The following is a 26551-nucleotide window of genomic DNA, read 5'->3' as shown; positions in this document are numbered from 1 at the left end:
CCCTAGTTAAGACTGGATTTGCAGACATATTGAGATTCAAACACAATGCTGTGCCTTCTATATAGGATCCGACAGGAACGGTCCAATACACACTTATGAGAGTAAAACATGTTTTTTTAATATGTGATAGTATTGCATTGTTACAGATCGTTTGATATCTACTTATGTTGCGGAAGTTTTAAACATGCTGATTTGTCTGCAGTGATGTTTTGCTGATGCACGTACTTTGTGTGTGTGTGTGTGCACGTGTGTATGCGTGTGTTAGTGATGCGCGGTTCACGGATATATCCACCGATCGGGCGGGCCAAGATATAAAAAAATAACATTCATATTAATTGCGGGTGGATGAGAGATAAATCATTGTGTTTGTTTGATAAAGACATTTTGCGAGCCCTGTGGGCGGATTCCAGTTGCCGTTTCTCCACATTGGAAGTTTTCAAAACAGTTCCCCACGTGTACTGACGGGGGAGCCGAAACTCATTATTATGCAAATCTGTTATCCAATCATAGCAGTGGGCGTTTACTTCCAAGTCTTCAGTGCGGCACGCCCATAAAAACAGAGCGTTCCAGGAGAGAGACACAAAACCAGGGTAGAAAATAGCCAATAACGTATTCATTATAATGTTTTTGAATGTAAAAACCACGCCAACGTCATAAGTTGACCTCAGACAACAGTATAAAAAAATAAAAAAGGCAGTTCATGACCCCTTTAACTTCAAATGCAAGCTGATTAAATGTGGATTTGCAAGTTCATAGAACTGATACTGTGTTTGATGAAAGCGCAAAGCAGCTAGTATAAACTGAATTTTTTTTTTTCTTTGAAGCAGGTTTCTCAGGTTTCTGATTTTTGGCAGTGTATTTTGGTCATCAGAAGTCGTCACTCCCGGGTTGAGATCCCATAATGTCAGCTACTGATGCAGCATCAAAATGACAGACATGAAAGGGAACCACGAGCAACGGATTATAAGCACTCTTACTTGGTCCCATTTTCTGGTAGGATTCAGTCTCCTCTTTTAGGTCTTCCACAGGTATCACATGGTCATATGGATCTGAACAACACAACAAAAAGAGGATGAAAATTAGTGAAGGTAAGGTGTTTAAGATCTGTAAAGATGACAAAAGTACTGCTTCTCCCAATTTCATGCCAATGTAAAAACAGTATTTACAGAAAACAAGTGCAGGGGAAGATGAGACGAGGATAATGCATCAATAGCATCGCAAACGCCATCTTAGAAAATCCATCTTTCATAAAAATGTCACTGGTTTTATTGCCCCTGGAGTTACTACCCTTGCTTCATTAGGGAAAGAAAATAATAAAAGACAAAGAATTTATGATCAGTAATTCATGTCAAGATGTTTATACATATTTACAATCAGCTTTTATGGGGGAAAATGTTTTGTTGGATAAAGGTCAACAAAGTTTGCTACTGTTGAGTTCCACTGAAAATTTACAAAAAGAGAGCTTACTTCATATTTTCCTCTTTAAATTGAGACTTTTTTCCACAAATATTGTCCAAAGTATGACCTGAAACTTGGTCAATGGTCAGTACTCAACCTCCAGAAAATGTTTGACTGTCAACCAAAACGTGTTTGAGATGAAAAATATATTATTTCGAGCTGTTTTATTGTTTCTGCATTTTATTAGCCTAGAAATCTAGACGCACCCTAGCGGCAGCAAATCTAATTTGCAGCCAGGGTCATCTAGCAACTCTCCGTTGGCTTGCGAGCTGGAAAAACCAAACTCTGCTCAGGCCAATCACATCATGTATAGAGTCGGTGGGCGGGGTTTAACATAAAGACGGCAGAGTTAACGTGGTTCCGTGTGATACTCGTAAACAGAAGCTGGCGAACGGCGGTCTTTCAAATCGGCTTTGGCTGCAACTCTGGAAGACCTGGAGTTAAGCTTTTCTTTGAGAAAAGAACAAAGAACGGCACTGAAGTCATTCTTAAGAAAGGAAGACGTGTTCGGAGATTTGCTGACCGGATACGGTGAAAGTTTAATCCATCAACTAGCTCCGCTTCACCTTCTTCGATTGGCTATTGCGTGCAGAGGGAATCTGAAATCCCGCCCCTCGGATTGAGCCCTGCCAATGGTGTGGGTCTTGATGTGGGTCTGGCTTGTCAGGTTAGCATTTTTTTTCAAACTTTGCAATACGCTATAAATCCTCAAATTTTGTCAGTAGCTATGTTCCCATCCAAAATTGCGAATATAATTTATGCGCAAAATGCAATATCGCATAAAACATTTGCGAATAAAGCACCGTTTCCATCCAGTGAGTCGAAGAGAACATAATCGTCACTTCCTGATAAACTACCGCAAAAAAATCACTAAGAAACATAGGAGACGCCACCATATATAATAATTTTCGTATATAATAAATTATTTGCGTCTCAGAGAAACTCATGCGTCTCAATAAACGTGTTGTCATGCTTTCAGGGGCAGACGCTGCTGTTTGGGAACGCAGTCATGTAAGACGGTTCTAGGAGGGAAATATACAGAGTAGGGATGCAAAAATACAGTTAGTCCACGGTTCAATACATACCTCGGTTTTTAACCACGTTTTCAGTTTGAAGGATTGTATATCACATGATTTTTCGCACATGCCCACGACATTCATAGCATATGGTAGAACTCCTCATTCTGAGCATCTTTACCTCCAGGACCACCAATGTCAATCGAATCGTCCATTAAATATCGGAAAATTACTTCAAAAAACCTACTTTTGCCAACTGGCCCTCAGTTTTTGGCTCATGGCACAATTCTCTGGACTCTCTAGGTCAATAATTATCAAAGAAGTGTTGAACTTTGGCATTTGGATAGCTATAGCAGGGTCATTTAGAAAATAGGCATGGCCAAGTGTACGGAAAAGCCTATAATTCCTAAATGAAAACTTTGCGTCATTAGGTGAGCGCATGCGGCACATGATACTAAAGAAGCATGCAAACTCTTATGGAGATTGGGCCATAGGGGGGCTATAAGTATTAAAAAGCTTTAAAAAAACATATATTTCCAATGGTAAATGTTCTGCATTGGCTGTAAATGGTCTTTTCCAACCATGATTGAGATACAGGCTTGCTTAGTTAAACAATAACTTTTTATGCATGTGCTTAAAGGCCTTAAAGTGTTTGAGACCCTTTAATTGCTGCTTACAGCTATATTTCTTCATCTTCATCAGACTAGTAAGGGTCATTCTGTGTCAACTCAACCAGAGGTCCCCTGCTCAAATGTTTTATTTTGTTTATATTTTTTTTCTCTGTACAAAGACAAACATAAATAAGCTAAAATATGAAATATCACAGATGTATATTTAATGAGTAATCCACTATTTTGTAAAAGAGGGTCAAAATGACAATTTTCAGCTGAGATTTGGAGCCAAATTAGAGGGGCGTAAAAATGATTTTAGAAAGATGGCAGCACCATAATTTTATTTTCACACAGAGATTGGTAGCTCGATTAGTTAAATCTGTTGACTTCAGCAATCTTTGTCTTATTATATGCCAAAGGGGACCATTTAAAAATGGGAAAAAGCACGTATTGTGTTTTTTTTGCCTCAAGTTTGCATACCTGTAACTCAAGAAGTATTAAAGATATCTTAATATCCTTTTAGATTCTGGTTCTTAACAAACTTGTCTTTTGGTATCTTCACATTAAAGGCCCTATATGGTTCAATATCAGAGATATGGAGATCTTAATGTGGCTCCATGAGTAAATCGGTAAATTGTAAAATGCAACAAAGATTTGTCAACAGATTTTACTAATAGAGCTACCAATCTCTGTGTAAAACTAAAATAATGATGCTGCCATCTTTCTAAAGTCATTTTTACACCCCTCTAATTTGGCTCCAAATCTCAGCTGAAAATTGTTATTTTGACCCTCTTTTACAAAATAGTGGATTGCTCATTAAATATACATCTGTGACATTTAATATTTTGGCTTTCAACACCATTTATGTTTGTCTTTGTACAGAAACTTTTTTTACAAAATCAAAAATTTGAGCCAGGGAAGTTTCCGAAATGCATTTGATTCGACACGGAAAGACAAGCGATATAAATAAAGACTGATTATCTCGATTTCTGATTATTAAAGCATCTGAACTGCCAGGTTTGGGGTTGAATGTCAAAGTGTCTAGTCTTGTTCTAGGTCTGGGTTCTGGTCTATTTGGTCTTGACTACAACTCTGCCCTTAACCGTTTTTAACAGATATTTCTCAATAGGTTTTACAATGTACATGTAAAACTGGAACTAAATACTGAGACATTTCAAACAGTTGCAACAGCACCCATGTGCTTACTGACACAGTAAACCAAGAACTCAAACATAGTTTGGATACATTTAGGGGCCGATTCAGATACCGATATTTGTCACTTGCCCTCTTTTTTGAAATTTTGTCATTAAAATATAGTGTTTTAATCATGTTTTAAATCAGCAAAGTAAAAAAACAAACATACATTAACTTATAGCCCACTAGCTAGTTTATTGCTGCATTATCAAATAATTTCTAATGAACATAGACTGGATCCTTTTAACATTCAGCATTACATATAAATACAACCGAACAAAGATACGTTTGAAATAAACCTACATAAAAAGGACTGTGTAACAGTTTCCAGGTACAGAAATAAAGTAAACAAATGTTAAATAACCCTGCATATTCTTCATATTTTATTATTACATTGAGACGTAGCAAAATTCTACTGTCCCACATTAATATATTTCTGTCACAATTACTTTGTTAAACTGAACTTTGGGTTGCCGTGAAGACCTTCGAGTTCATGTGTGTGTGTTTATGATATGACGATAGATTTTGTCGAATGAAACGGTAAAATGCTCATGAAGTGACTGGAGATGCATTTATGTCCATATATATTGAGCCGGCAAAGGCTGAAAAACACCGGGAGTTTCAGTGTGTGTGAGGGAAATTAATGTCTGCGCCATTCATTCACACAGAGGCACACATGCAGGACTCATATTTAAACATCTTTTTGCGGCTTCATACTCGCAGACACTAGTATATATCGTGATTTGATTTAAAGCTACACTGTGTGATATTTTCCCCCATCTAGCGGTTAAAGGGTATATGACCATCCAGTGAATATTAGTTTCTGTTCCTCTCAATTCCGATTTCGTTTTAACTCCTACGGTGGCCGATTTAGTCCAAGATTAACATGGCTTCCAGTTCGACCTCGTCCACATTCGACACGGTGCCATCGAGTGTTAAAACGCGAAAGGCGAATCTTGAATTTACGGGTATGTCCCTCTTTGGCTGATGTACTTTCAAGATGGAGGGGCAACATGGCGACCCGCATTCGAACCCCTCGCCCGTATGTATTTTCAATGGCATATTATAAACTTACGAGAATACTTTATTACTTGAAAGAATTAAATATACATTAATGAGCACATATATTTTTAAAAAAACTAAGTGTTTTTAGCCAAGAGTAAACTAAAAAAGTTACACAGTGTAGCTTTAAGTGACTGACCAACGTTTTATTTATTCATTCATCTAAACTTTGACAAATTCCAGGACATTCTGTGTTAAGGTCCTTTCACACGGGCCGCAATTTTGACGTGTGAATAATTCGCACCATGGTTTTATTTTTTGATCAGCTGTTTGTGTTTTGAGTGCTTCCACACCGAACGCGAATGTGCTGCGGCAAAAAAACAACGTTTTTTAGCTTCAAATGTCGATTTTTTTTTAACCAAATCACAAAGGTGACGAAATGTCCAGTAGATTTCACCAGCTATTCAATCAACATGAAGGCCTGTACACACCGGGACGAATATCGCGCGCGCTTATCGCCAGCGTTTTTCGGTGCGTCTTGAGTGTTCACACCCACGCGATTTTCACTGGCAGTGTGCTAATATGCAAATTCAGTAGATGGCGCTCCCGGTACACAAGGTGGTGCTGCGGCACTTTACGCTTCTGACACTCGCTGCTTGTCACACACAAGAAGAAGAGAGACAGTATTTATGTGCTTGCCAAAACCACAGCCATATTATGTCTATGGCCAAAACCATTCACACACTTTTTGCTAACTGGCAGGCAGCATTAGCAGCTCATCTCATTTTTTGTCTACTAGCTACTACTTCTTCGTCGTATCAGTGTGTGCTCAGCAAACGCGTTTTGTGCTTGAGCGCCACCAAGTCGTGTTTTACTGTCACTTCAGCAGCTCCAGGCACGTGAACTAAAACACTGATGTCATTGGTCGGCCAGTTTTTAACATGCTGCATCAAAATAAAAAAAAAACCAACCGAGGCGTTTTTTTAAAAGGACGCTTTTACGCCTGCCGCTTTGCGCGTCGGTGTGCACACTCACATTGGCGCCTTTTGTTTTGTCACGAGGCGTTAAACATCAGTGATAAACGCGCGTGAAAATCGTCACGGTGTGAACAGGCCTTTAACCTTTGCCAGGTATCGCATTTCTCACAACACAAGATTACAGCTCCTGTGGAGCATATGCAAGTTGCTTTAGGCTACAGACCATGATAACATAACCAAACCCTTTGAGTTAAAACTTGATTTTTTTTCTAAACCTAATTGTGTCCGCGGCTATGGAAAGTGAATGTGTTTCCATCAGTACGACTGTGGCACTTAAATGTTTACATCAGGGCTTAAAAATGGAAAAAAATATCAATCGGTTCACTCCGAGCAGAATCGATATTATAGCGTTTCCGTTTTTGCGTTCCTCAATAAACATTACTGTTCCGAAAACGGTTTGATTTGAAAAAATACCAGTTAATAAAGTTATTTTAATTTAGCCTATACAAATATGTATAAATAGACTTATTTTTCACTCAATAATAATAATAATAATAATAATAATACGCATGGTAATTAAACTTGAATATTTATTTCATAACATTTTTAAAGCCACAACAGAAATACATGCATTAATTACAAAGCATAAACAGTGGACCTGTTTTAATGGAGCATTAGACCATCTAAAGTGGCCTCTTATGCCTATTCTTTTCAGAAGAGTGATAACATTCTTTGTACATCACTTTTTTTCAACACAACTTGTTTTAAAATTGCATGAATAAAGAATAAATAAACTGGATAACCGTTAATGCACCGTCAACTGGTAATTTCAAAGCAAACACTGCGCAACACGTCCTTGCATCACATAATCAAATTCAGTCAGCTAATAAAGCTTGATTATTTAATGCAATATACCATTTAATACGAAGCATCAACCGTCTATATAGAAAACATTGACCTGTCCTGTATTGGCAATCTGAAAGACTTTAGGAAAAATGTTTTATAGATGCTAGTAGCCTACTTGGATAGGCTTAAACGGAATCCACAAACTAGCCTAAATCAGTCTATTTGAGCTTAAAGTCCGTACTGCTTATTTAAACGTACGAAAAGAATGTCCTCCAATACCTGCGCTTTCATTGTAGACCTGAGCGGGGAAAGAAATGTACTTGAGGCATGTAAATGCGCGCTCTACACTGACTTGCGTAACCGGTAGATTCATAGATGATGGTGCGCGGGCATTTCACTCACGCTTGATCCGTCACATCACATGCTGTAGCTACTCTATTCATGATTGGTCACTGCCAAATTAAAATATTAAAAGAACGATAAAATAACGTTATTAACCGGTTAATGGCCATTTCAAATTAACGTTTCTGTTCAGAACGATTCAAATTGATTTTGATTTCGTTTTCGTTCCTCTTAAAATTTTGTTTGTTTCCGGTTTTCGTTTTCGTTCCTTGAACCGGTTCAGAGCCCTGGTTTACATAGTGACTCAACTGGAAACACAGCTGCTCCGGATTGATTGGTTCCTGAAGTGTGTGTGTGTGTGTCTCGTCAGATGCGGTGCTACTGTCTCTGGAGGAGCTCCTCAAATTATCCCATGGACATTTGAAAGTAAGTGCAGAACCGGCCATGATAAAGTGTACAAGATTATCATACTCCCCTTCAGACTCTCTGTTCTTTAAGGCTGGGTGCACCCAAAACCTTCTTTTTGGTCTTTTAAATAAAATGAAAAGCTCGTCTTCACTGGATGAGGAAGTGTCCGTGTTTTCTCAGCTGTCGCAGCGAATGTTTTGGAAATGTTGGAGCGCTGAAACGTCACAGACGTCGCAAATTCGTGTCGTGGCTAATGTGAATGTTTTAGACGCAAAAAATATTCACACGCAAAATATTAGTTTTTCCACTTCACTTTTTTATTACACGTCCGGTGTGAAGTAAATTCAATTTTTATTAATGGATTCTGACTGCGGTTTCAGCATAGCGGAAATTAATCCTTATGAAAGTTACAAAAGCTATTTAGTCAAGAGTAGTGAGCAATTTTTTGGGGTCTTTTGTTGTTTGATGAACAATAAAACGCAGACAGCAGCGCAGCAGGAATATTACATTATAATCTTGGATAATGCAGCAGACATTGCACAGCTCAGTGCCTTCACGCAGTTCATTAATAAACCATCGGTTTGTTATATCTAGGGATGCACGGTATACCGGTACTGGGAAAATACCGGTATACATTTTATTTCAAATGGTACAATATCATGATTTTGCTAATTTCGGTATATGCTGCTGTTCCGAAGTTCACCGCTAGGTGGCAGTGCGCTCCTCAAACTGACGTGAAACCGGAAAATGTGGCCCCAGAACGAAATTAATACAGCAGTTGAATCTCACTCAACACACCCAAAACTAATTAATAAAAAGAGTAGACGTGAAATTTGTAATTACTTTGCTTGTAAAACTGATGAAGAACCATCAAACCTTGCTAACCATCAGTCACTTGCCATTCCTATCTTGTACAAGATATTAAGAGATCGACAGGTGAGTGCATAAATCAAACAATCTTATCTCTTTTAACACTGATCAATGGACATACATAAGATTGTATCATTAAAATAACGAAATCTCCAGCGTTCGTTTCAACCAATGATGTTTAGATCTCATAATATTTGCACGCATACAATTGCACTATTTACATTCACGAAAGACATAGTCGACTATGTTTGTGTGACTACTCACTAAAGATGGACATTTGACATAATTTTGTGTATTTGACAAAACAAATTGGCAAGGTTTAAAAAGACGTGGGCACGTGATTTCCGTCAGCTCTCCCGAAATGAAAGTGAAAGTGTTGAATCTGAGCGTGCAGATTGCTTTTATAGTGCAGTTGCGATGTCTTTTGAAGCCAGAAGCAATTTGTTCATTTTGAGAGCTAGAGAAGGCAGTATTGCTGATATTACTTCTCACAACAAAGTTTCCAAATGACGGATTTGATGTGATAATCTTTGTTGATTCATTTAATAACAAACATTTGCGGTAATTTCCCACTTCATAAACCCAAAACTTGCGAGAGTGTGTATAATTATGCGCAATACCCACGGCAAAATTCAGACCCTGTGTGGTATCGATTTAATATCGGTACTTCGGTATTAGATTGTGGTACCGTACCGAAGCCAAAATTGTGGTATCGAGCCATCCCTAGTTATATCTGCCTTTTTCATGCTACGGCCGATATGCCGATGGTTGTAAATTGATAAAAAACCGGCCAATAAATATCAGCGGCCGATACATCGGTGCATCTCTAGATACATTACAAATGAAGAGAGGGAATGCACAGCTCACCATCAACAGCATGGAGGTCTCTGTGCTCCTGAAAACAGCTGTAGTACTTGTATTTTTTCCCACAGACGTCACATGTATAACGGAAAGAACCTGGATTAGAAAACAAAGACTTCTATGAATATAAACTTCAGATATCATTATGTGACAAGACTCTCTCTTTCACAAAGTCTTTATCCACTTTATTTAGAAAATTCCAGGACAATTACCCCCCCCAAAAAAATCCCACAAATAAGAAAATGTGCAACTCACTATTGATTCCCAGAGATGCTCCTTCTCCTGAAGCCGTACCCTCGGCCTCTAAATAGCAAGAAACCACACAAAATACAGACGGATATATTAACTGGTTATGTGATATGTCATTTTATGATTTTGGTTGCGATTCAGACTTGTTAATGATTCGTTAACATCTCAGTACTTTTAAAGAAGCGTTCACTTTGGTGTTGTGTGCAAACAGCTAAGACAATGCGATAGAAAGTCTGTTTATTGTCTTCGTATTATTTCAAACTCACAACTCTTCTCTGAGTACGAATCAGTTCATGAACTTCCAACTATCCTAAATCAAACTGAGTAGGTGAAGAATAGGACGGCACCTGTGTGAGCTCGGACATGCGTCTGAAAGCAGTTGTAGTATTTGTACTTTTTGCCACATACTCCACAGATGTACGAGCCTGTAAGAGAGAGAGCAGAGGAAATATCAGACAAATGCGTTTCAAGTGTTAGTAAAGATGCGTTATGTAATTACACCTTCAGGCAGTCACATGGCTTACAGTTTAACACTTTAGCACAAGTTGGAAAATTACAAGCGTGTGTTCCTTGAAAAGAGAAATGTATTTCTGTATATATCCACTACCCAGTTATGATTTGCTCGCTATATAAAGGCTTTCCGTGTTTTCACTGTTGTACGGTAGGGGGGGCTATTACACATCTTCTGAACGAGTACAGAATCTCCTGATCAAAACACAGGCGAAGTAGATGCAGAAACAAGCGATATCATATGTAATCATACGCCCATGTAAAATAACGTGACCATCAGCATATAAATCAAAAGTGCCTTATGTTACTGAATTAAATGAGCTCTAGGACTGAAGCTTTGGGGTGTTGATGGACTCCATCTACTTCATCTGTGTTTGATCATCGCTCTGAATCCCACCTGGATGGAGTCTTTGACAAAAACATGATTTTCGCTCAACATGTTACTTTTTATAATGGATCTTACCCACATTCAAGTGTTGATAAAAAAGAAAGCATGAAGCTAGAATAAAACTGGTTTTGTTTAAAAGCAGAGGGTCTGTTCTTTATTTTGATATGTTGCATGTTCAGATATTCAAGCAAGAAAATATTCTGGGGGACAAGAAACTTTTGTGAAAATGATCAAAAATACTGGTAACTTTCTTCAGAAATGGTAATAAAAAAATCTGTCAATCAACGATGGAATCGGGAGAGATTTTAAGATTGTCCATTCCTGACAAACATAAAAGAGAATATAAAGTAATAAAGAAGGTGAAGACTTCAAGTTGGCATCACCGATTCACTGATAAAGTCATATTTACACCTATACTACTGGTCAAAACGTTGGAATAATCACATGTGGTAGTTAAGCAGTGTGTTACGTCTTTGTACGGGAAACGCTCCCCTGTTTAGTTCCTGTCTCTAGGAAGCCCCTCCTTCTGAAAAGCACAATGTGCTCTGATTGGCCGAGCCTCGAGCGTGTTTTGGGAAATGCCCCGCCCCTTACCGTAACCCAATCAGTGTCGGTCAGGTTCCTTACAGAAAAAACACATGAACTTCACATGTGCAAAAACACATGTGACCACATGCACGTGATTTTGCACATGTGAAATTGAACATGTTAAAAGCACATGTGAAATATGTGGATCACATGTGAAGCATGTTTTGCACATGGGAAATGTGTGCTTTTGGAACATTTACACATGTGAAACATGTTTTCACATGTGAAACACGTTATCACATGTGAAACCCATTGGAATTCCCATGTGAAACCCATAAATTCCCATGTGAAACCCATGTAAACATGTGAAACACATAAAATTCCCAAGTAATCACATGTGAAGCGTATATTCCCATGTGATCACATGTTAAACCCTTGAATTCCCATGTGAAACCCATCATCTCCATCAAAATGATCAAAAATGCTGGCGGTGGCTGGCAACTTTTTTTTCAGAAACGTGTTTCAGAAAGTTAATTAAAAAAAAAAATCTGTCAATCATCGATGGAATCGGGTGATATTTTAAGATTGTCCATTCCTGACAGACATAAAACAGAATATAAAGTAATAAAGAAGGTGGAGACTTCAAGTTGGCATCACCTATTCATTGATAAAGTCATATTTACACCTATACTACTGGTCAAAACATTGGAATAATTAAGACTTTTTAAGGCTTTTTACACTTTACTTCAAGCATTCATGTATAATGCACTATATTATGCCTTATAATGCATGTTATAATGCATTGTATGCTCTCATGAATACCGTAATTAACATTAAAACGTGACAAACAACCAATTTCAGATATAACAAGGAATCTGTGAATATTATAATGCATTTTAACTTTGGTTACGATTATTTATGAAAAGATATAATGCATTATGATGTACATTATGAATACCTTTATAATGCATTCTAGATAAAGGCTTTAAGTAAAGTGTTCTTCTGCTCAACAAGGCTGCATGTATTAAAAAAAATACAGTAAAAACGATCATATTGTGAAATATTATTACAACTTAATTCCAAACGTTTGACAGGTACTGTGTGTATGTAGGAGGGAAACACTTGGCACCCATTTGTAGAATGTCTCACGACTAAAAACTATTTCATACCTTGTGTTTGCGAGTTGCGCGAGCTCCCCAAAACCACACAGATCTCAGCGGGTATGTTGCCGTCACTCGCTTTGCCGTTACTGGCCACAGACTCGGCGGTGGAAGCCACCTCTGTCTTTACGGTGACTGAGGGGAGCTTCGGGGAAGTTGTCGGCACCGCTTGCGTGGCTCCGGCCTCTGTGGGGACCACAGCTGTGTCCTTCGGCTCCTGGCTGGGGTTAGGAACCTCCTGACAACTCATGACTCCAGGACTGCTCAGCAAGAGCAAAGGAAACTAGAAAAGACAAAAACAGGAGGCGGCATTTTAAAAGGGGACCTTTTCCAAGTCTTGATTTCGTTTTCGGGCTCTACAAGAATAGGTTTTCATGCTTGAATGTAAAAAAAAAAAAATTGTCTCGATATTCTCCATTGTTGCAGCTCCTCTTTTCCCAGTCTGTCAGTAACGCTCTGTTTACTTCCTCTCTCTATGAAGCCCCTCCTTCTGAAAAGCACACTGTGCTCTGATTGGTCAAGCCTCGAGCGTGTTTGGGAAATGTCCAGCCCCTTACCGTAACACAGTGTTTCCCAACTACTGTGACTGTCAGGTCCCTTACAGAAAAAACACATGAACTTCACGTGAAAAAAAACACGTGCACAAGTGAAATTTAGCATGTTAAAAGCACATGTGAAAACATGTTTTTTGCACATGGGAAATGTGTGCTTTTGGAATATTTACACATGTGAAACCCATGTAAACATGTATATTCCCATGTGAAACGCGTATAAAATTCCCATGTGATCACATGTGAAACACATAAATTCCCATGTGAAACCCATGAGATCACATGTGAAACAAAGATAACATGTGAAACACAAATTCCCATGTGAAACTCATGTAAACATGTATATTCCCATGTGAAACCCTTGTAAACATGTATATTCCCGTGTGAAACCCATGAGATCACATGTGAAACCCATAAATTCCCATGTGAAACCCATGAGATCACATGTGAAACAAAGATAACATGTGAAACACATAAATTCCCATGTGAAACTCATGTAAACACGTATAAAATTCCCATGTGATCACATGTGAAACCCATAAATTCCCATGTGAAACCCATGTAAACATGTATATTCCCACGTGAAACACGTATAAAATTCCCATGTGATCACTTGTGAAACCCATAAATTCCCATGTGAAAGCCATGAGATCACATGTGAAACAAAGATCACATGTGAAACACGTATAAAATTCCCATGTCATCCCATGTTAAACCCTTAAAGGGGCTATATGCGTTTTTCTGAAATTTAAACTCGCGACTGACACCTGTGGCCAAAAAATAGAACTGCTCTCATTTTCTGCTCGCTCTCGCAGCGGTGGTGACGTCACATCCGCAGACAGCGCGGGAAAAGACGACCCGCCAGAAAATAGGAAAAATAGGATACAGGCTTATAGGTGCACCCACTGTGAGCGGACAAGGTGTCAGTATGCTCATCAGGAGATGTTTGAGTTATAAATGGTAAAATAAAAAGGCTATTGTTACGTTTATTTTGGGGAAAAAGTTGCATATAGCCCCTTTAAATTCCCATGTGAAACCCAAGTAATCACATGCGAAACGTATATATCCGCAGGTGATCACACGTTAAACCCTTAAATTCCCATGCAAAATGTATATTCCCATGTGAAATCCAAGAGATCACATGTGAAGCATATGTACAGCATGTGAAACCCATCAACAACCATTTCTAAAGTAAATCCACAGAAAACGGTACCATGTTCTTCTGAAGGGCCTATAGCCGTGTTTCCCAACATTAAAACAAAATTGTGCCGTGGAAAATGATCAAATTCCAAAAAATACGTAAAAAAACAATGTAACCAATATAAAGCATTTAAAAGAGGTTGTGACTTAAACCATTGGTTCCTCGAACTGTCAGTCAAACATCATAACTCCACCCGCCTCCATTTTAGAATGAGCTTTACTTACATTTGCATTGCAAACAAGCACTGATGTTTGCGTAAGTACAGCGTTTTCTTTACTCAAGAAACACTATGTCCATAACGTTTTATGTATTTGAAGAGCGGAGAACAGGCCTGGCTCTCAGTCTCCGCTCTAATTCATCCCAAAGGTGTTCTATCGGGTTGAGGTCAGGACTCTGTGCAGGCCAGTGAATCTCGCTCTATATGTCTTTATGGAGCGACGCTTTGTGCACTGGTCAGTCATGTTGGGAAAGGAAGGGGCCATCCCCAAACTGTTCCCATAAAGTTGGGAGCATGAAATTGTCCCTTTATTCTGCATATGAATTATTTAAATGAGGAATATTGTGACGTTGTGTTCCCGGAAGAAACTCAAGACTACAATGGAGGAGTTTCAAAGAGTTCAGAAACACTGACACTGAAAAAGCTCTGGAAAGTTCTTCTCTATCAATGCTGAAACAGTAACATTACACATAAAAAAAAGATGAAAATGTATTAAAAAAAAGAAGGGGAAAAAAGCATAATAGGTCCTCTTTAAGTGCCCAACTGTGAATTTGGGGCAATTCATGTCTTGTAAACTATTAAAGAACAATAAGAACAACGTTAGAGAAGAACTAGAAGCAATCAAAACAAATTCAGAAACTCTATACCACAGCATAATCTAATTTAACACTGAATTCAGTAACGCAGAAGAACGGTTTTAAAGCATACAATACTTCCCTTCTGTGCGGGAGACATTCATAACCGTTTGGAATAGCAGAGATTTATGTTTGGGAGAAGAACTACAACTATATATGCATTAGCCAGAACTCCCTGCAGAGAAATAAAATCAGCTTGATACATGCGTCTGCAATCGACACAATCTACAGCTCCATCTAGATCTACCTTTCAGGAGGAAAGAGAAAAAAAGTCAAATGAGAAATATGACAAAATATAAAATCGCTTTTTTCTTTTTGTTATAAGAAAACATTTTAAACCGGTTTAAGTATGACCATTTTTTTGGCAGCACATCGTGATAATGCCATAGACGTGATAAAAGCTTCAGCAATTATCACAACATGAAAATGTTATGCCGTCACATGCCAAGAGGAATCCAAATGTATATTTTTTTAATCCGAATTAATTTAATAGTGTTTACATAAACACTCAAAGTGATCGATTTGATGTGCATTACAAAATTTCTACACTGTAAAAAAAAATCCCTGTAAAATTTACGGTAAAAAAACGGCAGCTGTGGTTGCCAGAACTTTACTGTAAAAAATACGGCAGTAACGTTTTAGGTTTTTAGGAACAGCACCATATAAAAGGTTTATAATGTAATAATTACGGTTAAAAAAAATTATTTTACAGTTCAAAACCGTATAATTTAAAGGTTTATATTGTAATGATTATGTTTACACTGTAAACAATTTACGGTAAAAAAACATATTTCATTAACTGAAATAATGTTAAATTACCCACCTATTGAAATACTAATATCTGTTATGTACCTTTGATATATACGGACAACCACCAATCACAGTGGAGATGAGAATCACGTGATGAATCAAAGCTCATCACAAGCAGCTTTTAAGAGAACAATACTAATATATAGAAGAGCTCAGTGACATTCACACAAACACTAAACACCATCATGGTAAAACTTAAATTTAAAACATGCAATAAACATTAATTTAACAACATCAGATATAACATAAAACCATAATGTACATAACTGATTAGAAAAAAACGAAGAAGAAACATAGTTATTGCAATGAAAATACATCAAAAGCGAAGTGTCACGCTGGGAATTCTGGGAATGTCAATTTACGGGTTTTCACTGTAAATTACACAATGACTTGTTCTTTTTCACTTCCAAAAACTGTAAATTTAATGGTATTTTACAGTAAAATGAAATGAAATGTAAGGTTAGATCTATTACAGTTATTCACCGTATATAGTACGGAAACTTTCTGTTAACCAATTAATTGTTTTTCACCGTAGCATTTTTACAGTAAAATACCGTAAGATCACAATAATTTTTTACAGTGTACGTCATTGCACATACACATAATGTTCAAGTTTCGAATCCATGTTGCACGTGGCGCATTGACATTTTTTTCCGCCGGGTGTGAATTGCGCTCAAAAAACGTTGACTCTTCTCTGATCAGCTGACACAAACCATACTTTCAAAAAACGGGAAACAAATCCTATCCGGTTATGAAGTGTTTTCTGTGTGTTGACAAATCTTTCACGATGTTCTAACAGACGGGATGCGCACACAACGCGTCTGCTAATGTCCGATTCGCCACCTAATGACTCCTTTGAACCGAATCATTTTAAAGGGATAGTTCACCCAAAAATGAAAATTAGCCCATGATTTACTCACCCTCAAGTCATCCTAGGTGTATATGACGTTCTTCTTTCAGACAAATAAAATCGGAGTTATTACAAAAGTCCAGGCTAATCCAAGAATTAGAATTGAATTTATAGTTGCTCTGTTTTTGAAGTCAAGTGCATCTGCCCGTCATATAACTGCTCCACGTGGCTCTGGGGTGTTAATAAAGACCTTCTGAAGCGAATCGATGCGTTTGTGTAAGAAAAATATCCATATTTAAAACTTTCGGCCTAATGAATAATTAAGTTTTAATTATCCACACAGTCTTTCCGTTTATTTATGTTGACAATGTGTAGTAAAATAAATAGCCCAAAATCATTTATTTACACTGGAGTGAGATGAAACCAGAACAAAGTTAGTAAGAAAAAAGTATTTTTATGAAATTGTATATGGCAGAAAATTTGGCTATTTGTTCTTTTTTTTTTTACACTACTTTTTAATATTGATGTGATTATATACCAAAACAATTATCAGTAAATAGTGTAAAAAATGAGGAAGAAAAACAAACATCAAGGTATCAAAATAAGTTACGCAAAAATTACAAACTGTTTCTTTGAATTTATTTTACATTTTTGTCAGTATTGCACTTGTAGATCAAGTGGGTAGGGTACTTTTTGGAGGGAGTTTTTTGATGGCCAACATATAGTCAATATATTATACTAAACAGTTTAATTTAAAGACTACAAGTATAACAATACTGCAATTAAATTTATATTTTACATAATATTTATTCAAATAAATAGATCCTAAATGCAGGCATACCGGAACGCCTGTGTTCTCCTCACTGTCAAAATAAAAGTCCCATTTGAAACACTTATTGGCCAAACAGAAAACGTATTGGCTGATAATTGAAATTAAATTAATTAATTAATTAAATATCACCACTAATAAAAACACCCGTGTATTTTATAATCATGCCAGTAGCCGTGTTTTGGATTATATTAATTGGTAGAAAAACAAATGCCTTGACTGAAACGCTACCGTCATGACAAAAATGCTCAAATTTAAAACAAATACAAATCAAACAAATGTAAATTTCTTCAAAAATATCGTACAGTGTGGATAGCATCTCTTAAATGTCATGTCCTTCACAGAAAGAGCCAGAAGGCATTATTATTTTGCACAGGTACGCTCTTTCACCGATTCATTTTGAAAACCAACTCCAAACTGCGGTAACAGAATTTCAACACTGTCACCTAATGAGAATTTATTACTCTCAGGCTATTTCAGGAGATGACTGGAAGAGATTAGGCTGACAGCCCTAGTTTCCTTGAACCAGAACACACTGACACGTTCCCATCATGAAAAACGCTGCCATGCCTGTGCCACTTTCAAAAAATGAGTAATGTGAAAAAAAAGAAAAAAAAAAAGAAGAATAATTTCCTTTTTTGTTTATTTGTTTTTTTTTATTTTACTATTTTACATTTAAATGGGAGTAGTGAAAAAAAAGAAATATTGCCTCTTAAATTTCCTCTGAAAGAGTGGGCAACTATATAAAAAAAGCCTTTTCAATTTATATGCTAATGATCTCCGAATTAAAATTTAATAACTGGGGAGATATTGAAAAGCGCACTTGAATTATACAAAAAATAAATCCTGAAAGAAAAGACTAAAATTAGAAATTCAGGGCAGCACACAGGCCAGTGCTGAGCCCTTAAACACTTGTGATTAAATTTTTGATGGAAATCAAAATTGCAAAACAAGCAGGAGATGAAGAGACTGAACCTGGTCTGGGACACACACACACACACATTTATATAAAATCATTACACTCCTACAATTCTGTGTGTTGTGTTGAATTACTGTATTCATAATTACATTCCACTCCTTTTCTTTGTGTTGGATGTTTCATTATTTTAATCGTCCGACACGTTCTCAGAGATCAGAGAAGAGGTCGGGCGTTATCTGATGAATTCTCTCTCACCTTATAACCTGCACTGTTATTATTTTACCCGCACCCCATGAAGACCGAGACTCTGCCATCACGTACACCACAAGTAAGGGTTACATGATCTACTCGTTTGCGTCATCAAACTCTAATCGCTTTACACTACAGGAATTAACAGAGCAAAATGAGTCACAGGAAGCGAATACTGGTCGATTCCTTCCAGAGAGCAAGCGATTGAAACCGCATTCTTAGAAAACTCAATTTTAAAAGAACCCTTCATGCCAAAAATGTTATATTTTCATCTCTATATAAAGTGAAGTATGTTTAATCGAAATTAAATTAAAGCAGCCAAGCGCAAAGAAGAAGACAAGACAAGCCAAAATGGCTGGGAGTGTCAGATTAAACACATTTAAGATGAATTTAGACAAAAATGCTGAAAAATGCATTGTAGTCTATGGGAATTTCATGTTTTGTTCTATTATAGCACCACCAAGAGGCAAATCCTACCATTTTTGTATGTGTCCTCAAAGTGAGCCCATACATGTGCGTGTCAATTTTGGTGAAAATCTCATTTCGTTTTGGAGTTATAAACATTTATATGAAAAAAAAAAACCACATAAAAAAAAATGACTGACACCTGACTTTGATTGGATTTTACTCCCCCTTACTATCAATATTTTGAAATTTGGGCATTAGCGTATCGCTATCGACCTCGGTTTCCGAACTTCTGACGCTGGTTTCGTCTCGATCAAACTAGCGGTTTCAAAAATATCAGCTAACGCTTTTTAACCTGGCAAGTCTGGTATCGCTGGACTCGGCAAGGATTCAGGAGACAAAAATATACTCCCATGAAAATAAGTCAATCACACATGGTCGACTCGTGCACCGCTGACCACTGGAAGTAGGGCTGTGCGATATTGAAGAAAAATGCGATATCCTTGTTAAATAATGCGATATTCGATATGCGATACGATATTGCTTTAAAGGGTTAGTTCACCCAAAAATGAAAATTCTGTCATTAATTACTCACCCTCATGTCGTTCGACACCCGTCAGACCTCCGTTCATCTTCGGAACACAAATGAAGATATTTTAGTTGAAATCTGATGGCTCTGAAAGGCCTCCATTGGCTCAATGGCACTTTACACTCTCAAGACCCTTAAAAGGCACTAAAGACGTCATTACAAAGTCCATCTCACTACAGTGGCTCTACAATAACTTTATGGAGTGACGAGAATAGTTTTTGTGCGCAAAAAACCCTAAATAACGACTTATAAAGTGATGACGATTTCAAAACACGGCATCATGAAGCTTCAAAGCGTTATGAATCAGTGAGTCGATTCAGCGGTTTGGATCGCCAAAGTCCCACGATTTCAGCAGTTTGGCGGTTTGACACGCGATCCGAATCATGAATCGACTCACTGATTCATAACGCTTCGAAGCTTATATATATATATATATAAAAATAAAAAAAACGACATAACCATTGACTGCCTTTATAAAGCTTGAAAGAGCCAGGACATTTTTAATATAACTGACATCCTTCTTTCAGACGAATAAAATCATACACCTAGAATGACTTGAGGGTGAGTAAATCATGGGCTAGTTTTCATTTTGGGGTGAACTAACCATTTAAGGTAACGTAGTTACATTGTACTTACTCAAATAAGTACTGAGTAATAGTAATTAACTACATGTACTTAATATAGAGTTATGGTTAGGGTTTGGTTTAGGCAAGCATAATTTACTGTTATTACTAGTAAGTACGTGTAACTACATCATCTTAAAATAAAGTGTTACCAAAGTTTCAATCTATGAAGCGCCTAAAAGAACCATAGAACCTTTTCTTCTAAAGAAACCATCAGCTAAATGTGACAATAACACGCAAGTAGTGGACAAAACATGTTTGCCGACAAGCTTTTTACCCAAGACTAAGACTTCATTAAAGAACAACTGTGACTATATCAACATGTAATATTGTAAAAAGTCATTCGCCAGTGTCGCTTTGCGGCCGCGTGGATGAGAAAGTAATGACTTCTGACTCATACGGCATGAAACAAGCCGGCTCCTGAAAGACCCGTCCATGTGATATTATCCAGCCAGCATATTCTCTGTATACCTGCATATTTGTCATCAGTTTTGTCCATGGAATTCATAATTTTGTAATGCACTTCTCTATTTTTGTCCAAAAAACAGGAGACAATTACAAACCACTACAAGCTATCAAGATGTCAAGAGTTTAAATCCACCAATCAGAGATATTCTCTTAACTGGACACATGTTCTGCCCCGTGTTGCACACACTCTCTCTACACTTGTGGATGATCTGAAAACACAGACACACATCTCCACTGAGCTGAAAGACACTTTTATTTCCCCAGAATGTGTTCTGTCAAAAGCCGATTTCACTGATTGTTGATCAAACCTTCTCAGTGATGAACTGTAATAAATCCAAACATGAACCTCGACTGTTTGCGATTGTGGTTGCTGAGTAAATGCACTTTTAAGCAAACCTCTGTGACAATACAAAGTCTGTTTAACAGGAAAAAAAACATTGGAATTATTGGAATTGCTATTAGGAATTTCACTGTTTTATATTTGGAGAAAAGTTCTCGTCTTACCAGTTTTCATAATGTAGAGTGTAAACCATGCGATTGAGTTTACATTTTATTGAGTTGTGCTTATAGGTGAAAGTGCAAAAATTCTGATGAAACGTAAAAATGCATTTCTCAAATGACATTTCAGCCAACAAAACTATTTAACCATCATGCAGCTTGACAAAAATTAGTTTTCATTGACTAAAAATAGACTAAAATGCCCAGTGGCCTGTTGAATGAAGCTATCTGAACAAACTCAGTAGGTTTAGAGTTGACAAAACCATTCAAATCCAACCTGGTTTTGATCTGGTTCAGTGGGCTCACAACTAAGCATCAACCTGCCCCAGTTTCTCTTGAAGCCAATACGGAAGTGACTTAAACTGGCCACTAGAGACAGACTCTAGAAGGAGCAGAATCTCATTGAGCTCATGTTAAAAAGCCCAACTTTACAGCAGAATAACACATGTTTACAGGCTGGTACAAACTGTGGTTTTGGTCAATACGGCTAATTTTGCCCTTCATGACGACTGTGAGGGGGGTGAATTTTTTTACAACTCATTTGTTTACATTATATAAAGCTTTAAAGTCCTGCATAATTAAGGGTGTGGCCACTGAGTGACAGGTGGATAGTCATTTATCTGCTGTCTGTTAGTCATCACGTCATCTCAGTCGTGACTAGGGTTGGATACCGAACTTGGTACTTTTAAGGGCACCGACCGAATTATGTCGGTACTACCGAGTACCGATTCACATTAAATCAAATCTGTACCAAATATCAGTACCTGAGAACGCATATTGTGATATAGACTGGTGTCTGTGAATATTAAATCCCATTTAAATACGATTCATGCGTGTCTCTGTGCGAATGAATGCGTAGACGCGCGGTTTACCGCCTATGGGTTTACCTCACACACACACACACACACACACACCATTTCCATTCTGCCTCTCATATGAGGACATGAACGCATGAATGTCATCTCCAGAGCCACTGAGTCACTTCATGACCGTTTCAATTGAGAAAAACTACCATCATATCATAAACACACAGAAACTCAGAATCACGGCAACCCGTCAAAATAAAAGTTTGGCTTACTTGACAAATAAATTACTGATATACATTAGAATTTAGATACGTCTCAATGTAATAATAATACTAACACTAATGTAATGATAATAAATGATCAAAACTATTTTTTTTACGTTTTTTTTTTTAAATATACATTTTTCTTCACGTTTTAATTGTAACCATATAAAGCTCAGTGGTGCAGCCCTTTGTTTGACTTTTTTTTTAATTAAATGAAAAGATACATTTTATTAATGTCTTATGTCTTCATTTGATTACCAGAAAATACTTAACATAATTTGTGGGAAATCTTTTCATAGAAATTAAATTAAAAAGAAAAAATTACAATATGGTTGTTTTTATGAATTAAATTAAGTAGCTAGTCGCCTACTGTTTACTAGTAAATATTACAGTAATCAAACTTTTATAAATGACTTACAGGTTCTTTACAGTTATTGATGTAAACATCCCAAAAGTACCGAAAAAAGGTACTGTTGGGTACCGGTACCGATACCGGTTAAAATGTGAACGGTACCCAACCCTAGTCGTGACGCACTGTCAAGATGGCAACGGTCGACTTTGAGGCTTCAAAAACTCTCCTCAGGAACCTATGGGTGACACCACGCAGGCCCGTCGAAAGGGGTATATTAACGGGGGAATACTGTTGCTATAGTGACGAACAATTTGTTGTTTATGTGGATATTTAAGAGAGAGAAAAAAATTGTATATTCAGTTTAACAGCATTAGGTTCAAGAAGTTAAACTGTAACTAAACTGCACATTTTGACGCTTAAATTATGAATGGGTCAAACGCGTTTGCACAACGGCCTGACTCCACTTGAATTCGTTTGGACTGCTCTCTCACTGAATCATTAATAATTGGTTACATTTATATAGCGCTTTTCTAGGCACTCAAATCGCTTTACGTAGAAGGGGAGGAATCTCCTCAACCACCACCAATGTGCAGCACCACCTGGATGATGCAACGGCAGCCATATTGCTCCAGATCGCCCAACACACACCAGCTGATGGTGGAGAGGAGACTGAGTGATGAAGCCAATCGTATATATATATATATGGGGATGATTAAGAGGCCATGATGGAGAGGGCCAATGGGCAAATGTGGCCAGGATGCCCCTACTCTTTATTGAAGGACATCCTGGGATTTTGAATGACCACAGAGAGTCAGGACCTTGGTTTAACATCTCATCCAAAGGACGGTATAGTGTCCCCATCACTATACTGGGGTGTTAGGACCCACACAGACCACAGGGTGAGCGCCCCCTGCTGGCCTCACTAACACCTCTTCCTAGTTTTCCCAGTTGGTCTCCCATCCAGGTACTGACCAGGCTCAGTCCTGCTTAGCTTCAGTGGGAAACCAGTCTTGGGCTACAGGGTGATAAGCCTTCTGACATGAAGGCTATGTTAATGTAGGTTACTGCAGAATACATTTTTAATAAGCAGAATAATACAGCGTCACAATACACATTTTTAGCTATATGTCTTTTAACTATTATAGTATTTTGTAGGACAAAAACAAACTTTAAAGGGTTAGTTCACCCAAAAAGGAAAATTATGTCATTAATTACTGACCCTCATGTCGTTCGACACCCGTAAGACCTCCGTTCATCTTCAGAACACAAATGAAGATATTTTAGTGTAAATCTGATGGCTCTGAAAGGCCTCCATTGGCACAATGGCACTTTACACTCTCAAGACCCTTAAAAGGTACTAAAGACGTCGTTACAAAGTCCATCTCACTACAGTGGTTCTACAATAACTTTATGGAGTGACGAGAATAGTTTTTGTGTGCAAAAAAACCCTAAATAACGACTTATATAGTGATGACGATTTCAAAACACGGCCTCATGAAGCTTCAAAGCGTTATGAATCAGTGAGTCGATTCAGCGGTTTGAATCGCCAAATTTCAGCAGTTTGGCGGTTTGACACGCGATCCGAATCATGATTCGACTCACTGATTCATAACGCTTCGAAGCTTCATGAGGCCGTGTTTTGAAATCGGTCATCACTAAATAAGTCGTTATTTAGGGTTTTTTTGCACACAAAAACTATTCTAGTCACTCCATAAAGTTATTTTAGAACCACTGTAGTGAGATGAACTTTGTAACGACGTCTTTAGTACCTTTTAAGGGTCTTGAGAGTGAACCGTGCCATTGTGCCAATGGAGGCCTTTCATACCCCTTTTCCACCAAAGCAGAGCCAGAGCTAGATCGGAGCCAGAGCCTAGTTTCAAATCGGTTCTTTGTGTTTCCACACCCAAAGCCCTAGCTCCGAGCCAGGAAAAGTGGTTCTTAAGTAGCACCAAAACATTGCTGGGCTAGAACAGGGCTAGAAGTAAGAACCGATTACGTCAGGCGCTGGGGGCGGGGTCAACAAGATGAACACAAACTTGAGATCCGCCATTGTGAAATAGCAGCTAATGGAGCTAACAGCTACTGTTCGTTTGTAATCTCCGTCTATACAAATTACGGCGAACTGCATGAATGCGTTGGATTCGCTGTGTTTGCGTTGTGTTTTGATGCCGATGTAGGATCGTAAAGCCATGTGAATCAATAGTAACGCAACGTTTGCATTGTTGATGGAAGGCTTGTTCGCAGCGGTGCTGTGCAGAGACCGATCGCCGTATGATAACGAGTCCAGCGAGAGCACATGACTCCTTATGCTTTTGATTCACTCATGCGTTTTTATATCATATGTGGATCGGTCTGGCAAGCGCTGATGCGTCTCGAACAAGCCTGGTGTGTGTGTGTGTGTGTGTGTGTTTCCCGGCAGGGTTGCTAGGTTTTCACAACAAACCCGCCCAATTGCTACTCAAAACAAGCTCAAAACAAGCCCAATCGCGTTCCAGGGGGGATTCCCCAGTAAAAATCACATTTGGGGGTAAAATATGTGTTTTTTGGCATGGTTGCCTACTAAAATTCGCAATATGGGGCTAAATATCACATAATTGGGGTCGCTTCATCCCGTGGACATGAAAAAACAGCCCGCGGCAAAACCACGGACTTGGCAACATTGCCGCTGCCTCGCTAGCTTTGCTGAGAGAGATGAGACGTATACAGTGACGTAAGACATGGCTCTGTTGTGGCTCTCAGCCCGTGGAAAAGCAAACGGTTCTTAGAAAGCTCCACAGTCGAACCAACTATGAACTGGGACTAGCTCTGGCTCTGAATTAGCTCTAGCACTGCCTTGGTGGAAAAGGGGTATCAGAGCATCAGATTTGAACTAAAATATCTTCATTTGTGTTCTGAAGATGAACGGAGGTCTGACGGGTGTCCAACGACATGAGGGTAAGTAATTAATGACAGAATTTTCATTTTTGGGTGAACTAACCCTTTAACTATTGGCTTTTACATTAAGTCAGCTGTCACTTTACTTTGCGCGAGGCCCTGTGCAGTCGCACACTTGGCACAGCCCTTGCGACGGTACTGACGACACGGACACTACATCCATATTTGTATTACCGTCTATGCTTACAACGCTCCGCCTCCATCTTTTTCCAATCGAGGCTACCGCGTTTTAGATGGGTGGCACTTCTGGTTTGGGCAAGTTTCACTCAAAAAGACTAAAACAAATCTACTTAGTTGGGTAGCAACTGAAACCGTCTTCATGCAGACGTTTAGTCGACTAAAGCTTGACTAAAAACAGCATAAGCTTGACTAAATAAGAAATAAGACTAAATGAACTAAAAATAGCTGATGAACACTACATGCATGTGGGGAATCATGCTAAATTTTAGACTGCAATTCTAGGGTGTTTGGGTTCCTCTGTGAAGTGAGTGCATGGGATTTAGCAAGCGCCACTAATAATAAAAAGGTGAGGAAATGTAGAACAATTATAATAAATCTGCCCAGAACTGGCCGCGCTCCAAAGTATCCGAGCAGAAAGACCGACACTAAAGGAGGCCATCAAGAAGCCTCCGGCAGCTCACAGTCCACCATGAAATAACATGTACACTGACTAATTACTAAATGAAAAATGTGGTTGCACTTTGTTTTACAGTATGTGCACTTACAGTACTTACCCAAGAAAGTACTGGGTAATATAAGGTAACTCCATGGGTTAGGTTTAGGGGTAGTACCTAGTTATTACCCTTTGTAAGTGCTATAATCAGTCCATACTTGGGAAACAGGGCTGTAAAATAAAGTGCTACCAAAAATGAAAAAAAGGACATATTCCCCAGCAGAGCACCGATTCTACAACAGTAGCTGACGTGTAAAAT

General features: G+C 38.2%; 1 protein-coding gene across 2 annotated transcripts in view; it reads right to left on the bottom strand.

The window, feature by feature from the left end:
• znf618 (zinc finger protein 618) overlaps positions 1-26551 on the bottom strand; it is an 81825-nt gene that overhangs the window by 39100 nt on the left and 16174 nt on the right. For both annotated transcript variants that reach the window (XM_079814342.1, XM_079814343.1), the window contains exons 3-7: positions 12430-12703; positions 10182-10259; positions 9841-9888; positions 9592-9681; positions 978-1049 (exon numbers count right to left, since the gene is read on the bottom strand). In XM_079814342.1, the coding sequence (XP_079670468.1) occupies positions 978-1049; positions 9592-9681; positions 9841-9888; positions 10182-10259; positions 12430-12670 (529 nt within the window). In that variant the 5' untranslated portion in view covers positions 12671-12703. The remainder of the gene's footprint in view (positions 1-977; positions 1050-9591; positions 9682-9840; positions 9889-10181; positions 10260-12429; positions 12704-26551) is intronic.

The sequence above is a fragment of the Gobio gobio genome (genome assembly GCF_949357685.1).
Source record: "Gobio gobio genome assembly, chromosome: 4".
In the NCBI taxonomy this organism is placed as follows: domain Eukaryota; kingdom Metazoa; phylum Chordata; class Actinopteri; order Cypriniformes; family Gobionidae; genus Gobio; species Gobio gobio.
Note: the sequence above shows the minus strand (reverse complement) of the source record. Positions and strands in the feature narration are given on the sequence as shown.